The 20904-nt window shown below is 37.1% G+C and overlaps 1 protein-coding gene across 2 annotated transcripts in view; it reads right to left on the minus strand.

Moving 5' to 3' along the window:
- The window catches only part of CPED1 (cadherin like and PC-esterase domain containing 1), a 144748-nt gene that overhangs the window by 67043 nt on the left and 56801 nt on the right, over positions 1 to 20904 (minus strand). For both annotated transcript variants that reach the window (XM_021553506.3, XM_021553508.3), the window contains exons 8-15: positions 15414 to 15556; positions 13967 to 14039; positions 12198 to 12365; positions 11065 to 11169; positions 9831 to 10000; positions 4139 to 4206; positions 3768 to 3812; positions 1740 to 1926 (exon numbers count right to left, since the gene is read on the minus strand). In XM_021553506.3, the coding sequence (XP_021409181.2) occupies positions 1740 to 1926; positions 3768 to 3812; positions 4139 to 4206; positions 9831 to 10000; positions 11065 to 11169; positions 12198 to 12365; positions 13967 to 14039; positions 15414 to 15556 (959 nt within the window). The remainder of the gene's footprint in view (positions 1 to 1739; positions 1927 to 3767; positions 3813 to 4138; positions 4207 to 9830; positions 10001 to 11064; positions 11170 to 12197; positions 12366 to 13966; positions 14040 to 15413; positions 15557 to 20904) is intronic.

Here is a 20904-nt window from a genome sequence, read left to right on the forward strand (position 1 = left end):
GTCTCTGACAGAGCTGGCTGGGAAAGACAGAACTGTGCCAAGGTTCATAGCAGCAATTAAATGTCATGATTTATTGTGGGTCAGTGCTCAGAAATGATGTTTAGTGATGACTCTGCTCTCTCCTCTATTGTCCAGCTTTATAGTTCTCTGAAAGATCACATAAACTGGGGACTCCTATGGATGACAAGATGACTCTCTTAGTGGATGAGAGAAAGGCTATGATTGTTGCTTACCTAGATTTTAGTGAAGCCCTTGGCACTGTTTCCCACAGCATTCTTCTGGAGAAAACTGCTGCTCACACCTTACATTCACATACATTTTGCTGAGTAAAAAACTGGCTGGATGGCCAAACCAATCACATGGACATGGAGATTGAGGGCACCCTTAGTCAGACCGCAGATAACATTAAATTGGGTGGGAATGTTGATCCAGTGGAGGGGAGGAAGGCTCTGCAGAGGGATCTGAATAGGCTGGATGGAAGGGCTGAGGCCAAGTGTATAGTTTCAACAAGGACAAGTGCCAGGTCCTGCACTTGAGTCACAATAACCCCAGGCAGAGCTCCAGGCTGCAGGCAAAGTGGCTGCGAAGATGCCTGGTAGAAAAGGACTTGAGGGTGCTGATCAAGAGCTGCTGAACATGACCCAGTGTGTGCTCAATGGCATTCTGTCCTGTATTAAGAATAATGTTGCCAGCAGGACCTGGCCAATGATTGCCCCATCTATTTGGCACTGGTGAGGCCACACCTCAAATCCTGTGTTCAGTTTTGGGCCCCTCACTATAACGAAGAAATTGAGTGACTGGAGCATATCCAAAGAAGGAAGGAAGCAAGGTGAAGGCACTGGATCACAAGTCTGATAGGGAGTGGCTGAGGGAACCAGGGGTATTTATTCCAGAGTAAAGGAGGCTGAAGGGGGACTGTGTCACTCTTGGCCACTACTGGACAGAAGGTTGTAGAAGGTGGGGGTCAGTCTCTTCTCCCAAGAGACAGGACAAAAGGAAATGGCTTTAAGTTGCACCAGGGGAGGTTTAGGTTTGATATTAGGAAGAATTTCTTCACTGAAAGGGTAGTTAAGCATTGGAACAGGTTGTCCAGGGAAGTGGCTATGTCACCATCCTGGAAGCAATTTAAAAGCCATGTAGATGTGGCACTTAGGGATGTGGTTTAGTGGTGGGCTTGGCAATGCTGGGTTAACAGTTGGACATGATGATCTTAAGAGTCTTTTTCAATGTGACTTCTGTGATTCTATGACAATCCCTTATACTGCAACTATGACAAAAATGAATCATTCTGAGTTAGTAAAATTGAACTTATTTCTCTTTTGGAAGCCAACTACCCTATTTTGAGGCATGTAAACAGACCAAGCCCAGCAAGGCAGCAGATTAGGGCACTGTGCAAAATTAACACCTGGACACAAAAGCTCAGATTCTCTGTCATCTACTGTAGGCAGTAGTCTTTTCCCACCCAGCTTTGATGCTGTCAGTGACTGAAGAAGCTGGGTGAGATATTGGAGCTGTACACTCCATTAAGCTAGAGTTAATTATGGCTTGAGAACAACATATGACCATTGCCTTCAGGATGTTAGAAATAATACAAGTTTCTCAGTGTTGAACTCCTCCTGACTTTCCTGTGATTAATCTATTTGTGTTCTGGGGCTTTGGAAACAAACAAAAAAAAAATCTGGAACACTATGACATATTTCCAAAATTAAGTTTTTACACTCATATTTTGTTGCTCATACCTTGGCCCTTTCTTGTTGTCGAGGTGTACATGGCATTGACAGTTGGAGGGTTCTGCTCCTATCTTCACTGTCACCATGTCAAATGGCACTTCTGCATAGTATTCTCTGATCTTTGGGTTAAACTGAGGATTCAAATCCAGCTGTGGACTGGTGAAGATCTGTCTGATATGAGAGAGGGTATCTTTATCTGTTCCAAGAAGATATAAAAGAAAAAAATAAGTGAACTGTATGAACATTTTGGAACATGCAATTTCTGGCAAATTGATACCATGTATGGTGGTAAGATATTTAATGCCTAGTGACTTTGAGACTCATAATCCTGCTGCAAAGTTTTAATGGAGTTGTAATGGCACTTGAGAGAAATCTGTATGCCTTGGAGGGATTTTAAACATTCGGTGTCCAATCACTTAAGTCCTATGACAAAACTCAAAGCCAACAGTAAGCCTTTGAAAATGGAAGGATTAAATCTGTGAGATCTGACTCTAGTTAGTTAAGTGAAACTTAAAGAAGAGGTGGCCAAAATTCATAACCTGCTTAGGTACCAGGCTGTGTACAGGGTTTATGTACAAGTGTAATTTCCAATAAAAATCAAAATAAGTTAGACATACTCTTACTGTTCACAAGAACAAGTCACATGAAGATATCAAGACACATGGGGTCATTTGCAGTACAGCTGAAAGAATGTTTTATTAAAATTCCTATATCAACAAATTCCAGCTCCTTTCCTGTGTATGAAATCTCCATAATCAAATCCTATTTGCTCAAATGTGTCCTTTATGTCATAGTGTTTGCCAAATTACTCATGAGAATAGTTATTTGTTGGCATCTACTTATGACAAATATTTTAATCCAGCCTGTTTGATTCAGATTTATAGTATAACACATTCAAAACTGCTTTACACGTATATTCATTAGTACATGTTTTAAACTGGGTGTTTCAGAAAATATTACCAATAGGAAACTCCTTTAGTATAATATCTGAAAAATCTTGTGGCTTAAAAGACTCAAAAATTATGCAAATATATTTTGAATATCTGCCCTTAGAAACAAAACAGGGCAATTTGAGAACTCTCTTACATGGATTAAAATTTAAAGGAAGATTTCCAATGGAAGAACAGAATTTGGGCTAGCTTTGTAGGGGAATAGAGACTTACACATTGACACACAGAAGGTATTTAATAACCCCCCTACAGATGAGTATAAACATTTCTCCATATTCTCTATGCCTTACTTAGAAATGTTGTCTCACTACTAGCTTAAAAATGAGGAGGAATTTCAAAGTAAAATATATTGAGGTATTTTTAAAATAAAGGATCATGCAGTTAGAATGGTGATGCCACTCAGCCAGCTCAGGAGTTTTTCTGGTCTCTATCTGGCACAATAGTTCCTGGAGGCAGCATGAGAACAGAGGGGACATGAGGCTCAATGGGTAGCAAAACCTTTCCACCACAGAGTAATTGCTTCACATTTAAAAACATGCTCCTCAAATAATTTGAGAATGAGGAAGGCAGCAGAAAGTACTGCTACCACCAAAAAATAAAAAAAAAAATATTTTGTATCTTTACATATCTTTAAAAATACTTTAAATATTCCTACAAGCAGATATTTTAGAGAAACTCCTCATTTCTTAAGTGGCTCCTTAATACTCCATTATGGAGCTGAAGACAAAGCTTTAAACAAAGCTGATTAAACTCCAGACAAGTTTAAAGGTTTTTCCACAAGAAGAAATGTATGCTGAGGTTTTTGGAAATAGGAGGGGCAAAAGTATGTTGAAGTGTGACAAGGGATCAATGAGTTCTGGAATACATTAATATGCATATACAGCAAAGTTTAGTTTTGAGGCTTATTTAACACAATAGCCCATATATTGAATTTTTATAAACATTCTTGATACTTAAAATCCTTTTTTTTTTTTTCCTCAGTAAAAGCCTACAAATACTCTATTCACTTAGAGCTAATGTAGAGAAACCCAAGAAATTTTTTCAAGAATTTTTTTCCCCTCTGTGGTCTTGAAAGACCTTTACTTACCATAACTGCATTGTCTTTCTCCAGTCTTACTGGAATAATGCAATGCTGAAAGACAAACAAAAACAGATAATAATTTTCTGTTCTCCCTCTGATTATAGTCCTATTGGAGAAGCAACCATCTTTTACTTTTAAGAGACACATTGTACTTTAATTCTTTACAGTGTGAGATCTTCACTTTAGGCTTGCAAATGCTGCTCATGGGCCCCACATAGCCACTTACATAAGATAAGGAAGAAATTGGTCTTTTACATAGAGTAAGCTAAGACTTTCCAGCTGAAATGCAAGGCAATGTGATCTAAATCCACATGTTTTCAAAAATAATACAAATAGGAAAAACATACTGTATAAATGACCTCATTCTAAACCCTTACCTTCATGATTTTTCCTGAAGTCAGAAGGAACATTCTGCTTAGGACTCATATTTTCTTGAGAAAGTTGCCTGTCAATTCAATAGCAGAATTGTCATTCATATTAGTATATGAATGGAAGGAACAGAAACAATGAAATATTTTGCAAAATATTTCTTTATGGTATCCCAGGACACATGGTATTTTAGTATTCTCCATAGAAAAATTAATCTTCTGGATTCATATTCCCAGCATTAGAGATATTACCTGAGTGACCATAACAGAAAATACACATTCCATAATACATGGCAGTACATCACATCAAAAGAAAAAAAAATACAAAATATAGTTGCATTGCTGGAAAAAGGAGAGTGGATGTAGCCAAGAAGAAAATAAACCCTATCTTTTAACTGCTTCTATGATAGGGTTTTTTTTTGCATACACTTGAGATTAAATTTAGACTTTGGTCAAAAAGAATTAAATAAAAATGAAGGCATGCCTCCAGGGGATTTTCTGTGCTGACATTAAAATGGAACATCTATGTGTTTTGCTTTATTTGCAAATTCAAAACAAATCCTGTGTGTGTGTGTGTAAAATCTCTGTGAAAAAAAGACAAATAAATTGCAATAAATAATCAGCATGTCAGTGGTGCCCATACTGTGAAATGTGCAGATTTTTTTTTTCAAGTAGAATTTTGGTAGCATGGTAGAAAAAAAGGGAGTAGGCTTCTCTTCAACCCTCTGGCTTATAAGACCTTTTTGGAGGTCCATTAGCAGTTTTTGAAACTTTCATGGGTTTTCCAGTCAGTGTTTCCTTTAGAAGTTCTCATAATGCAGCTTGTTCCTGGATACTGCAATTCAGATTTTGAAGAACACAAAGCTACTGTCTGTGCCAAGGAAGGGAGGTGCCAATATTGTTCTGTGCAATCATCCATCACTGATATTTCAACAGGAGTTTCTGAAAGCAGTATTGAGATCAATCATGGAAAAAGGTAAACTGTCCAGTGATTAAAAAAATGCCCAGTGATAAAACAGATTTCTGCATTAACTCAATGAGATAAGGAAAGAAGCAGCTGGCAGACCTGCGGGTGCAGGAAAATGTAGTTCTGAGCTTGCAGTGTCTAGACAACCACTCTAAATTAATGCAAAATCATTACCTACAGCAAAGGAGGCATTTAACAAACTCTTGCAGGGCTTGCTTTCCAAGTTGCAAGTAATTTTGTACCCCTCTTTCTGTTTGTCAAGGAAGTGAAAGCTAACATCTGTCAAATGCTGTTGCATATAGGTAAAGCCTTATGAAATAAGGGCCTTGTTACCCTTGTAAAATCATGGCTCAGGCCTGCTGCTTCAGCTAAAGTAGAAAGACTATCCCAAAGTGACTCAGCTGAATTAGAAGGAGAAAAAAAAGTTATATAACTATTACATGTTCATTATCGTTATTACGTACTGTATGGTGGTTGGTTGGATTATGTTTGTTATGATTTAAAACTATGTAACTGATAAAGGCCTGGCTTTTGCAATGAAGCGACTCTCCTTTGCATCTGCCTGGGGACTCTGCGTCACTTTGCTTCATACACCTAGTACCCGAACAAAAAATATTTTTTCTCTTTGCTGTTCCTTTTTTGCTTGCCTGGTCCCAAAACCTGCTTTACAGTGAAAGCAACATGTCTTAACTCTATAAAATGACAGACTTTGGTTTAGTCAGAGAATACCTCAGGCATGTGGCAGGAGAGCCACCACCACTCACAAAGGAACAGCATGACCTTTATGAATCTCAAATCTGTAGAGACTGCCATTAACTTCAGACAGCATTAAAATATATAATAACTATATCTGATTACAGCAGGGTTAGCAAAATGTAATATTTAGAAATCATATTAGAGAAAGATACTCAGATTACAACATGGCAGTAGGACTGGAGCAGTGATTGTCCCCCTGCACTTAGCACTGGTGAGGTCACACCTTGAATCCTATGCTCAGTTTTGGCTTCTCACTACATGAAAGGCATTGAGGCACTGGAGCATGTCCAGAGAAGGGTAATGAAGCTGGGGAAGGGGCTGGAGCACTAGCCTTATAAGGAGTGGCTCAGTGAGGTGAGGGTGTTTAGTCTGGAGAAAAAGAGGCTCAGGGGAGACCTTATCACACTCTACAACTGCCTGAAACAAGGTTGTACCAGGTGGAGTCATTCTCCCACGTAATGCATGATAGGATGAGAGAAACCTTTCCAATATAAATGACTCTGTGGTTCAATGATTTATCTGTGCTACAGCCTGAGCTTTTTAATCATCAGCACCATGAAGCTTTCTTTTGTCCAAGATCCTTGCAATCAGCAGACTGAGATATGATGCAATTATGAAGCTCCTCCTAATACAGAGGGCTTTGCAGACTCCTTTCCTTCATATGCTATTACTTAAGAAAGGACCTTCATCTGTTTGAGTGGCCCCTATTTACTATTTACTTAGGTATCTTGTAGGTGTCAAGTTCAGATGTGCTCTTTGCCTACACACTTTGCAGTTAGCTCTAATGAAACCAATGTCTATATGTCAGTATTCTTGGTGAGTGCATGCTCGTCAAACCTTTCAGCAGATTCCCAATGTGTACATCCCAAACTATTAACTGTGAACCCGCTCTTTGGGAATCTCTCGGATTCAGCAAATAAGAAAGGCAAAGGATTGACTGTAGCAATAGTAATATTGCTCTGATTGTCTATGCAATCAGATATAAGCAATGAAGGACATGTATGAATAGAATATTTAACAAAATTTAAATATAAAAAGAAAAAAACTAGTCATTTTAGGTGTCTCTGATGGATATGTTAGTTGTGAATGGTGCAAGTTTTAATGGGTCATAAACTCAAGATTGAGGCCATATTTCAATATTCAGTAAAGTTATGCATTTTCTTTCTTTAGATAATGTTATGTAGTTCTCTCCAAAATTAGTTCTCTATTTTGTAGAGTGTTTGTTTGGCTTCAGTCACAGTTTCCATGTGGGCATTTGGGTCCTTAAATGAAATACCTTGTGGTGATCTTCAGATGTGAAGTAACAAAATTCAGATGCAAGAGTGGGATTAATTTTCTGGCACTTAAAACTATCTCTTATTTCCTCTTCCTTCTGTCTCTCCCTCCTCCCATTCTAGGTCAGTGATCTTAGCCTTTTTTTCCATTGTCATTGCCTTTTTCTGTCCCACAGTCTGAAACATGTTAATTCCTCTGACTTCTCAGGTAATTTACATGACCAAGTTAAATACCAAAAAAGTATTTTCAGCCCAGATTCAGTTTGAGGGTTGATGCTTCCAGTTGGAACTAAAATAGGGCTTGCATATGAGAAGTTAGAACCACTTTTTCAAATACATCAGTTGATTTCAAAAAAACATTTGCAGCTTTTTGAGCTGCTTAGGCTTTTGTCTTTTGCAGATACAGAAGGGTTAGCTTTACTCACTAATCTGATTCTTCCACCCTATCTGACATAGCCAAATATACTTTCCATGACACCTCATTGCCCCTATTCCAAAAGACAGCAGTTATGTATGTCCTAGTCATATAATGAGCATAAACTGCATAGAGTTGAAGAAAGCCCATAAAAAATGAATTTTTTTTTCAGAGTACATGTTAAGTGTAGTATCTTATATGAATACATCTGAGGTGGTCATTTTCACCTAGGCTAATTATATCATCATAGTTTGAGATAAGTTTCTAGAGTTCTTCTGTTTCTCCTGCATAAGGAATTCAAGAGTTCACTAATACCATTTATGGTTTCAACACTAGTCATATACATGAAATGAGTTAAAATGTGTAGACTAGAAAACGTCCTTGTATCCTGCCTTCATCCTATGGAGTCATGGCTAGTGAAGGAAGTAACTGTACAAGACCTCAGTCAGAAGTCACTACTTTTCTTGTCTGCTTGGACAGTCAGTTATGCAATTACTAGATTTGATAAACGGAAATACCACTTTTTCACAGTCAGAGAAATAAGAACTGTTTAAATTGAACAAACAGCCTGGCCTTAACTGAAGAAATTCAGGAAAAGTGTTCTGATATAAAAACTCATCAAAGCTGGGGAAAGAAAAAGATTAATCAAAGCTCAAAGATAATGCGTACCTGAGTTATTTGGGGACTAAGTACAACTAAGCTCTTTCTTCCTTGCAATTAAGTATAATCACATGCATATCTGACACATGCATCACCCTCACATGCATGTAGAAAAAGGAGTGGAAGATTCTGATTTAGCAATGTCAAAGGACATGGCTTTTTATACAGTGAATGAAGGGAATGGTGTTATTAGCTTAGCCACTGCAGAAAAATAAAGAGCAAAGAAGCAGATTGGCCTATGCCCTAGGGAAAGGTCATGGTATTTCTGCATATTTATACACATACAATAATGTTGAGCTTGAAGGAAAAAAATGAGGCCAAGGGGCTTGCTCAAAGTGAGTGAGTGGCACAGCTTAGATTAGAACAGAAAGCTGCTAAAGGCTGGTATGCTTTGATATGCAAACCTAAATATTTCTGCAAAAGGGCAAGGGCTTACATATGAATGCAAGCAGCTGCATCTTTGAGTTACTTCTCACTGAGTGATCAGAGTGGTCAGCAGAACAACAATAATTTAGTTCTTTCATGGAGCTGTGTATATTTAAAACACTAATAAACAGTTACCTAGTACAGTGATAAAGTATAAGCTCCCCTTTACAGTAAAGCAAACAAACATAGACAATTACTGATTTGCTGAAAGCCATGCCCTATTCAATGAGGAACAAAATTAAAACTTAAGAAATCTTACAGATGCCTTATATACTCACTACAGAATTCTCCCAGCAAAATGTATGTACTAATATAATTTATGCATTCATTGTGAGATGCAGTGGACGGGGACATACACATTGTATAATGTGCCTCTGTTCCCAGGTCCTTATTTGTAAATCATAAATGTCAGTAGTTAATATGGCATAAACGTATATGAAATATCATTAACTAATAGATAATGAAAACAGAAAGCACAGTTTGAAAAAATTTATACCAAACATATATAACTAAGAGTATACTACAAGTTTACTCCCTTCCTTCCTTCCTTCCTTCCTTCCTTCCTTCCTTCCTTCCTGCCTCCCTGCCTCCCTGCCTCCCTGCCTCCCTGCCTCTCCTCATGAAAGTAAAAACTTCTTGTCAAAAGTTCAGTGGATTTAACCTTGTCATTACAGCATTTTTTTCATCTTTTCATAAGGAGTTAAAATTATGTTCTCGGAGCATTATGCTCTCTGACCTGTCTTTTGTTGGACAGAAAATTTGGAGCAAATCAAAATTATTAATTCTTTTGGAAAAATCTTCACCTGATATTTTATATTTTCTTTACAGTTTTGCTTTTAATTAGTGCATAACTTAAGACAGTCTTAACCCTGGGAAATGCTCCTAATTTAGAGTTTACAGTTTTTCAGAAAAAAATGTACTTCATTAATCTTTCTTAAAAAACTTTACTATAGTTCCAATTAATTTTCAATCCAGAGTCCTCCACATTAGATAAAGAAACAAAACCTGTTCTATTTAGAAACTTAGCTACAGTTCTGATGGCAGAATGGCTGACAGGGTTCCATATGGGATGATCGACCTTCATCTCAAGGGTTGCAAGCTCACCTACATCTACTGAAGGATTAAGTTTTATGTTGCTCACTGGAAATATTGCAATTATATAACTTGAGAAGCTACCTTCAAAATATAAAATAGTTATCTTACCACTCTGAAAGATTTGTATGTGCCTCTTTATTCATGAACTGGAACTGTTGAAGGACATTGGAAAGCAACCAATGCACAGACAGGACTGAACTAAGCCGCCTCATTGGATCTACCATTCGATAAAGGTCGCGCAGCAACATTTGGATCTTGGGTGCAGAAGAAGGAAAAAGCTGAGAAGAAAGACACTGATTTGAGACAACACAGTATGATATTTGTAGAGTGCAAAGATGTGGAAAATGATCAGAAGACAGTATATATAGCATAGGGCTGGTTATATATTAATGTTCTTTCTCACGTACTTAGAAAAGGACAGTCATGCCCAGCCTTGCAAATCAGGATTACCAGTATTGGCATGGAAGTTGATGTCCTCTGCCTCTGAACTGGCCCTGAGTTAGCTCAGTTGATCAGAGCATGAAGCTAATAATGCCAAAGTTACAGCTTAAATCCCTGTATTGGCCATTCACTTAAGAGTTGGACTTGATGATCCTCCTGGGCCCCTTTCAACACACATGATTTTATGAGTCTAGATCTATTAGACTCAATCCTTCTTCAGAAAGTGTCATCTGTCTCCATCCCTAATACTCATCCAGGAAGTCTCAGAGAAATTCTGATATTCTGCACACTTTCTGAGCAACAGATTAATTTGCAGATCCTTTCTTTTCTGAATACTCACCATTTCCCCCATTAACTGTGCCTATTCACAGATACTGATGGTTATTCCTCCATCTGTGTTCTTCTCCAAAAACAAACTTAAAACATGAAGAAGAGAACATATTCCACCTGCTTTTTTTTTGTCACTTTTTCATTTATATCTACTCTCAGCAGATATGATCATGAGAGATACTGAGATCATGACCTCAGTATTGTACTTTCTCTAGGCCATCCACTTACTCCTGCTCTCTAGGCTATCCACTTACTCCTGCTTTTGCTTCATTGTCATTCTATTTTCTTATCACCTGATTAGTCAATTACATGGTTGTCCTTCTTTTCCTTTCCTTCTATTTCCTGGTCTCCATTTCTGCTTTAGCTGTCCTGTTCAGTGGAAGCTCAATTCAAATACTCAGTTGTATTTCTTTACCTATTTTAAATTAAATTCAAATTATCTACCAAAGTAAAATCAGTGTTACCTCTATATTCTTGCTTACATGTGCCAGAGATAGCAGAGAATGGTAATGAAGGAGAAATGTTATGAGATTTACATAAAATATATAAAATAAAACCCTATTTATTTTACCAGCTCAAATTGTCCAAGACTCTTCAGCTCCTTTATGAAAGTAGTCATTGAATTTATCTCTCTCAAAGAGAAACATTGCTCATCTTCCCTGTTGTATGTTCCATCCTGTGAAGGAAAGGACAGCATGTTCTGGTGAAATCACATGGAAAGCAATGTGCTTTCATTAGAGCCCAATCCCTTCTCTGATCAAAGGAACAAGTTACAGCAGCTCTCAACTAGCCCTAACCTCAGCCAGCCAGCTCCTAGATAGTTCATCCCATTTTTCAGTCTAGAACAAAGCTGACTGTGCCCTAGCTTTGTCTAGAAATGAACTCACAGAAACTACTGGTCTCTGGAACACAGGCTGCGTAATTTTATCACTGCATGTCTGGATATCTGCAGCTTTCTGTTTTATCCTGACATAAATTTAGAACCCATGGCCCTGTTTTAGCCACATCTGTCCAAGGGGCAGATGTTGCCTGGATAATTTAGTCCCAATAAGTCTTTCAAGCAGGAGATTCCTCAGAAATGCATTCTTCAAAGTTACCAGAATAAGAGAACTACTACTGAAAGGGTTCTCCATTTGTCAGAAATTATTTTCACTAGTGAAGTAAAATTTATGCAGAATCTATAAATGCAAAAAAAAAAAAAAATACTAGAACACTAATTCTTGCATTGAGAATTAGACACAAAGTTGTAAGAAACATAATCTAATTCTGATACTCATGGATTGCCATGCATGAGTTAACCAATTCTGGATGAAATTGTGAAAACACACAAATCTTTATATTAAAAAAGGTCAATTTTAAAAAAGGGTGGGAAAACAGCTTTTTTTTAAAGCTTTAAATATATCTTTAAATCATATTATTTTTGAAAATGACATAATTTGAGAATAGAAGTTTTACAAAAGAATATTCAATTGTTCAATATACTAACAGTTTTACACCTCAGAATACAATAAAAGATGTTTCTGATTTAGTAAATCCCTAAATAATAAATTAAAAATAATTTATTTAATAAATTAATAAAGTAAATAAATACTAATTTACTATTATAAATAATAATTCTATAAGTTGGCACCAACAATTTCAGAAGCACACAATTTAAAATTAAATATTTTCAAATAATAATACGAAAAAGTTGGAATTAACTACCTTGCTCACAGATGAATCATATACTTTTTGCAAAGCTTCTATGAAACTGGATGTTGAGGATTCATTAGATAAGAGAAATTTAAATGTATCTTCAAAAAGAAGTTCTTTGGAAATTTGGTCCTGAGTAGTTGATTCATTCTCAACTTGGAAGTCAAAGTTTTCATGCACCTGTTGGAAAAAAAATTATAAAAATTTAAAGTTTAAATAAAATTCCAGTCTCTTCATAGCAATAAATACAAAACTGGAACTTTGAAAAAAGGTAATAACACAAACTGACAGGATTATAAAACAACAAATGCTTTGCCACAAGGTCTGTCACAACTCCATACCGCAATGTTTGCTGCCCTTCAGTGGACAGAGTGCAGTATTGCAGATACATGTGAAAAGATTTTTTACCATATTTGATTTGAAATTTGATAAAAATATAAAGTATCAGATTATATGTTAATATAACTTACTAAAAATTCATGTGCTAAGGATTACTACAGGACATCTGTTACTACAGATTGAAGTATAAGTTTTACAATATATAAACACAATTAACAAATTAATGGTTATGAAATATGACTAAAACATTAATGAACACGAATATAGCATCAATATTAATAGTATTCATGCACAATATTGTGTACATAATATAAATTAAAAGTTATAATTGTCAAAGTCAATGTTGCATTAATTATCAACAGCTATTTTCTAGAGACATTTGATTTTTTCAGAAGAAAATACTAAATCCTACTGATTTACTATAAACTTGTGGATAATGTATAATAGTTGAAACGCCTATGGAGGAAGGTAAGCGTTATATTTTATGTTTATTTTTTAAACTCTTCTGGGATAATTTTTACAGCCTGGTATACAATTATTAAATTGTTATGACATGCCACATTTGTTGTGCTAGCTAAATAACTCTTCTCAAACTAATTAAAAGTATTGTCTTCATGGACTTTTTAAATTCTCCAAATTCCTTTCGTATGTGCATTTTTCCTATGTGTTTAAAGGATTTTTTTTCCTATGTGTTTAAAGGCTTTTTTCTGAAGAATGCAGAGATTGACTGCAGTGTTATTGCCAAACACTTGAAGAGATTTTAAGTGGGGATATATTAACTAATTTTTGTTAATATTTGTCTATCTTAAATATAAATATTTTGCATACCTAGCAATATGCATATTCATGTATATACAGGACTTAATGAGAACAACTGGAAAGCAGTACAATAATTGTTTCAGGACAGGTTGTTCTGAGGCAGGAGTGGTACAAAAACCGGCACAGGTCTCATTTCCCTGGTTTTAAGGACCTTGTGAATCATCCAGGAAGAAGGCAGCACAGTGGAGATCAAAGCATGTAGTGAAATGAAGAAGTACAATCCAATTTATGGAGAACTTTAATTTGTATTAAAAGCCCATTGTGTTTTTTTAACTTCCTCCATTCATCTTTGTTCTGTCACATTTAAAACCTAACTCCACTTTCATGCAGTGCTTCCTGTGGATTTTGTTTCACTGATATTCATTTGGGGTAACAGTTAATTTTTTTAATGCAAACTGAAAAGTTTGCACATTTTGATGGTCTGGTGAATTTCACCACAGGAGTTCTGACTCTTATAAACTGATTTCTTCTACAGGAACTCTCCACAATCAGCCCAAATTAATATATTAAAGTGTTGGTACATTTCTTAGACATTTGAGGGTATCGATCAAAGAGATTTTTCTGCTGTGTTCTTCTTGGTGTAATTTTTTTGAGTGAAGCAATAATTTGTGCAATTTTCTCACCTTAAGAATTACTGGTTGTATGGACATGCTGAATCCAATGTCAAAGGTTAGCATTTGAAAACATTGGCTGCATCTGAAATACAATATAGAAGGAATCGGTTTCAGTAAGGTTAGGTACTGTTATGAAATATAAAATCATAGAATAATTTAGGTTGCAAAAGACCTTTAAGATCATTGTTTCCAATCATAAACCTAGTACTGCCAAGCCCATAACTGAATTATGTCCCTATACACAGTAAAATTCAATACACACACAGGTCCGGAGAACATACACAGGAAAATATACACACATAGGTCAAAAAACATGTGATGCAGACTAAATAAATTTCTAAGAAGAGCCAGCAGCATTAAGCATAGAAGGACTCAGATTGTGAGGCCATGAAAATAGTGCTATATAAAAGTGTTTTTAATGATTGACAGAGAGGGAGGTGAATTATGCTGAAGGAAGAAATGCCCTTAGAGGAAAGTGAATGAGGTCCTGCAAAAGCTTTAAACACATTTAGAGGGGAAGAGATGGTGAAACACTGCAGGCTCATTTGAGCCAAAAAGCTCTGCAGCAGCTATGGGGATGTTTGGAGGCATGGGCCAGGAATTATAAGCAAGTCTTGTGTCACACAAACAAGAGAGTCCATTTCACTGGTAAAAAAGAGATTTTGGGCCACTGTCAAAAGAGCTTCATCCCCACTACACTCCTCCCCTCCTTACTACCCTCTCTACTCACAATGTAAGCTTTATTGCCAACTTGTGTAAGTCAAATAATGAGCTTTACATTACTGCTACTAAAACACCTGGTTCTCAAAATAGCTTAAACACATAAATTTAATAAATAGCAACTTATTTAGCACTTATCATAAAAATGTCAGAGATGGGACATAACATACATAGAAGAAATAATAATTTTATTTAGTAAAAATATTACATAATTGAGGTTGATTTATGTGTAAGAATTACAACACTAATAGTAGTGATTACACACATAAATGTGAATGTTGGTGCCTAGGTATATTTCATAGCATACACTTTATAAAGTGTTTTACAGTGTCTCTTGTTCGGATTGCTTGCCAGAGCCAGCTCTACACAATCTGAGCTACTCTAGCATTAAATATTTGACATATGACAGAATGCTCACAGAAAGGAAATAGAGATTTATGTGTGTTAGGACTAGCCCAGCTGTGAGTGAATTCTGTTCATTTGTGCTGCCTGAAACACTTCATTAGGACAGCGTCTGGTCCTAAGTATTCATCATAGCTTTTTCACAAACTAGAAACACTGTGGATATTGAAGAGTTATACTCCTTAAATGCAGCATGTCCTTACTTTATAAATATGAAATAGATAAATAGATGGGAATTTTTTTTTTTAAGATTTGTGTATCTTCTGCAATTTTTATTCTGTTCTAAGGAGCTATCTTGACACTAGTATTACAATGACTACTGCAAGTCACTTACTGATGGAAAGAATTTGGTCCTGAGGCAGATGATTTGCTGAAGACCTCAGTTATGAGTAGAAGTTTGTTTATAGCCTCCTTCATGTTGTTGAAGGCTTGTTGGGGAGAACTATTCCTGAAGAATATCTCAAAAAACTTTTGCAGCTGTGAAAGAGAATACATATATTTTTGAGCATTTACAGTAAATCAGTGCTTAAAATCATAAATTAAAAGACCGATAGAAATAAAAATTGCCTTGGAATATCATCTTCAATTCTTATTCATTTGTACAATCAGGTGCAATGAAAAGCTCCACACAGCATACTAATAGAGAATGACTTTTTATTTACAAAGAAGTATATCAGAAACAAAATCTGTATTAATGGTTTTAAAAATATTGCTCAGAATCTAAGCTTACTTTGATTAAATCTTTTGCTGTCATTGGTTTTAGGCAAAATACTCAAAAAAAATGCTTGTATCTTCATCAGTGGGTAATAGCAGACTCAAAGTAAAAGCCTTCTGTTTTCCTAACATACTGTGCCAAGGACTATCCCATTGAACCTCAACTACAAATCCTTACCCCCAGTCAACAAGTTTTAAACAGAGTATAGAAGAAAGAGGCTGGAAAAAAATGATCATCCACCGGAGCCTGTGTTTTGACGGAACTCTGCATATTCTGTGGCTTTCAGACTCATATATCCTCCCAATGGCATATTTACTGGTCTGCACAGTACTGTCCCCAGGTGCTTTCATCACTCATGCAAATTCACTCTTATTATCACTTCAGACAGAGATTCAGGGAAACAACTGGAGCAGCACAGAGACCCAGTGAAGAGTGGGACATAGGCAAGTTTTGTAGTACTTGGTGCTAAGAAAGGGGCTGCCTTTGAACTGTTTTTCCATTAGAGTTATCATACAGCACAGAACCCAGTTAAGATCTGAACTATGTAAAACTGTTTCATAATAAAGTAGCACTATACTACCAAAGAGACACTTTCACATAACAAAAAAATACTATCTTCAGAAATAAGGCATATAAAGTATACGCAGAGCACATTTTATATTAACATTAAGAAAGGAAAAATTTCTGATTATTTCTGGGAATTTCTCAATGACATTTATTTAGAAATGTCAGTATATATTTTCTATTACCACCCACTAATACATGCCCCAGTGGGGCAACATGATGGAAGCATGTAGGCTTCTGTAGACAACCCTCCTGAGGACTCATACGCTTGGCACTTCTCCATCTGCCTTGGACTGCTACAGCCATGAACAAGTGTCCACAGCACACAGGTTACCCAAGCCTGGGCCTTGGTAAAAGTCCACAACAAAGTTTAATGTGATAATTTGGCTCCAAGGCATAATCACAGAACCACAGGGAGCTCTGGAGGTCACCTGGTCCAGCCCCTCTGCTTAAGCAGATTTATCTACAGTCGGTTACACAGAATTGCCTCCAGAAAGCTTTTGAATACCCCCAAGGATAAAGACTTCCACATCTCTGGCCAACCTGTGCCAGTGCTTGGTCACCCTCAAAGTAAAAGTATTTCCTGATGCTCAGAAGGAATGTGCCATGTTTCAGTTTGTGCCTATGGCCTCCTGTTCTGTCACTAGGCACCCTTGAAAGGGACTTTGTTTTCTTTACAGCCTCCCTTCAGCTTTGATTCATACACTTTGATGACATTCCTCTGGCATCTGAGAAGCTTCTCCAGGCTAAACAGTCCCAATTCTTTCAGCATTTCCTCATATAAGGAACGCTGCAGACTCTTAATCATATTTTGACCACACCCCCCACCCCAGACTTCCTCCACATCCCTCTTGTACTGGAGAGTGCACAACTGGACACAATACTCCAGGTGTGCCACAAGGGCAGACTGCTGGCTGATGGTCAACTAGGTGTCCTCGACCCTTTTCTGCAAAGCTGTTTTCCAGCTGCTGGCCTCTAGCACATGCTGCTGCCTGAGGCTGTTCCTTCCCAGGTGCAGGACTGCACTTCCCCATGTTGAACTGCATGAGGTCCTTTTCAGCCCTTAGCTCCAGTCTGCTGAGGTCCTTCCAGGTGGCAGGATGATCCTTTGATGCATTAGCCAGTCCTCCCAGTTTTCTGTCATTGGCAAACTTGCTGAGTATACACTGTGCCAAATCATCCAGGCATTTAACGAAGATGTTGAACAGAAATAGAACCAGTATGGATCTCTGCATACAGCGCTAGTTCCTGGTGATGTGCTATGATGTGCTGACACCAGAACTTACAGCACACTTCTCTACAACTAGTCCACAGAATTTTCTAGACGGTTTTGGAGTCTCCCCTTGTGAGCATGAATACTTTCAAGCACACTGCTCTGCACTGGCACAGATGAATGGCTTTCAGTTTCATCTGGTAGCATATTGCAGTTAAATGTAATAAGCACTTTTCAATTTCCTTTATAAAAAAATACTGTAACATTGCTCACAGCCAACCATGTGAGATACTTGAATATGCAGCTAACATTGATCCTCTTTTGCTTTTTGCTCTCTTCAGTTTCACTAACTCCATCCAGTTGTGCTGGTAAATAACTGAAGGGTAGGAATTTGGTCTGTTTGCTTTCCTGCTCTTATCACCTCTGTTTTTATTTCAACAAGTGGCTGCCTTTCCAAGTTTTTCTGACTACAAGAATGGTGACCTGTGCACAGATCTGTGCTGAAGGTATATAGTGCCTGTAACTTTTTGTCTTTTTAGTAAAGCTATTTGAAATGCCAGTAGGGAAAAAAATGACAACAATATATATGACTGAAGTTATAAAATTAAACTTCTGACTGCAGGAAATGGTGAAGCAAAGGGTGCATATTTATCCTCAACTCTGTTCTTTGTATATTTGCATGATGCTGATTTTTTTAATTAAATCACACTGCATTTCTATACTGTTTTCCATGTGTACTGCAGTTCCATGACCTATGGAGTAAAGGAGCCCCAGATGCATTATTTAGAGATTATGCAGCTCCTCACATCACAGTCTATTTCATCTCCAAAACAGGCTGAGAAGGATTCCTTGTTTCCCAAAGTCTAAGACCACCAAAGCTGTGTTTCTCCCATAGAGAGGTAAAAAGATTAAGAACAAGAAGCTCCACATTTTTCAGGTCCGTTCAGATTCAGAATAATCTCCAAGTGAAATTGTTCCACTTCAGTTCCTTGTTTAGGACAAAACTAACTGTTAATTAAACTGTTCATGTGAAATAAATTAAAAAATTAAAATTAAGGCCCATCTCACCAAGGTGGCTCTTCAGCTGAATTTTGCAATTTTTTCCAGAGTGCACAACTTACATTCCTGCTGCTCTGGCTTACACCTTTTCTCTAACTTCTTAAATCTCTTAAATCAGTGGGTATTGAAGGACTAAGTTAGAAGATGTGCTATTGTGCTGCACAGGGAACATAAGGAGTTGAAGTTTTGTAAGGACAGATGGGGATTACTGGAAGGAAGAGCAACAGCACCATTAGCTCATCTCCTCTGACACTGTCAATCAACCTCCAAGTAAACACAAAACAAGTAAACACAAAGGATACATAATGCATACATTTCTAATAACAATTGATGAAGACAGGCTGGCTTGCTCTACTGGTACTCAGAGCATGCTGTTGGCTATTATTAGTCAACTATTGCCATCAGAACAGGCATTAAAATAAAACTGGCATCTCCAAGAAACTGCATTTTAGTTATAGCTCTCCTTAGACAGCCTAGAAAAGAAACCATGCTCCACAGGTCCTCATTAGAGGATATCAGGTTTTAGACCAATGTTTATTCTAAGCCAATGGCTTAAAATAAATATTTAGTCAAGCTGGTTCAGGACCAATAGAGATGAGATGGATACTTCAGGTTAAATTCCAATTCATAAAAAAAATCCTATTTAAACAAGTTCAGATTACGTTTTACTCCAACAGATTCCACAGGATTTATAGCAATAGATAGGAAAAATTTAAAGTGTATGGAATAAAGGTGATAATACATGAAAATCTGCAGGAACCTCAGGTTCTTCTGCATGAATCAAAGTATATAAATATTTGTGTTCAACTGCAAAATACTAAAGAGCTGAAGGCTTCTTCAAGTGACCACCACTGATGCTGATCCTCTCAGAGGAAATAGACTGCCTGTCCAGCAAAATACAGCATTGATAGGGTGTGATTAACAGAAGCATCAAACAATTTAAAGAGGACAGAGTAGGAAATACTTCTGGCAGTTACAGGAACCTCTTCTGGGAGAAACTGACCTCTGGCTGCTTTTAAAGCAAAGGAATAGGGTTTAAATTTTAGCAGGCTGTAAGACTAAATGCAGACATGCACATTTATTTTATACAATGATACCATTATACACAGAATTGCAAGATTTCTCAGAAGCTTGAAGGTGTTCATCCAAATGCTGGACTCATACAGTTGGAGGTATGTTCCAAATATTTATGTAATCCCTTATAGAAGTGGGCAAATGCAGTCAAGTTGCATGGATCAAGTACACATTTTCTGTAAAGGCAGAATGAATTAGCAATACTCCTTAGATGAATTTAAACTCATTGACCTTTCACTGCCCAATAACTTCTTGCTTTAGGAAAAGCCACTGGGGAAAAAAAGGCCAACTCAATATTAATTTTATTATGCTTTTTCTTTTACCTGTTTTGACATCTAGTTTTTAAAATCTGCAGTCATTAAAATTAGCCTTATAATCTCAATGACATAGATCCCTCTGGCTCCTCAAGAAGACACTGAAGGTAAAGGTCTGACATATTGAAAAAATGCAATTTAATTGACTAAGGAATTCTGATTTGCAGACTTCATGCATAGAGCCATGGAGCCTGAAGAGTGGAAAACTGTGGCACTCACTGGGCTGAATATTATGATGGCTGTAGTAATTCCCTCAGAAGATCTTCCTTGGTCAATTTTTCTGCAGGAGAGCTGCTGGGGCAGCATGGGGCAGTTACCTGAATGGTCAGCTGAGGATTGCCCTAAGAGTATAAAACCAAACTGTAGTAATCTTTCTGAGATTGCCTTCTAGCTCAATCCTATACAATCTTGCCTTCTGATGAAACAAGCAAGGAAGATTTTGCTTAACTAACATTGGGAATGGCCATAAATGCAAATTTAGAATATCATCCTTTGTTGACTGCACTAATTAGCTTTCTCCTCATTGTAACAGGTGCTCAGAGACACAGCTCACATGAAGAAAATTCACTCAGGTGCCAATATTGTAGAGGAAACCCACACTACAAGACTACACAGCTTATGTCTATGTACAAGCTAAATGTCTATGTTCCCTTTACACCTCACTGCAGAATACAGATGCTTGAAGAGCATAATTTATGCCATCCTAAAGTAGATGTCTCAAAACAATGACATTAATTGCAATCTAAAATTGCTTGGTTCCCCTGGGGAGTCTATGTGAGACACTGAAGACAGACAGGAGATCTGTCACTGGAGTGCTCACACAGCCTACCCACGGACAACACCACCTGTGTGCCTGGAATACGCAGAACTGTCTGGGGTGATATTT

This window comes from Lonchura striata, chromosome 5 (assembly GCF_046129695.1).
Source record: "Lonchura striata isolate bLonStr1 chromosome 5, bLonStr1.mat, whole genome shotgun sequence".
Classification (NCBI taxonomy): Eukaryota; Metazoa; Chordata; class Aves; order Passeriformes; family Estrildidae; genus Lonchura; species Lonchura striata.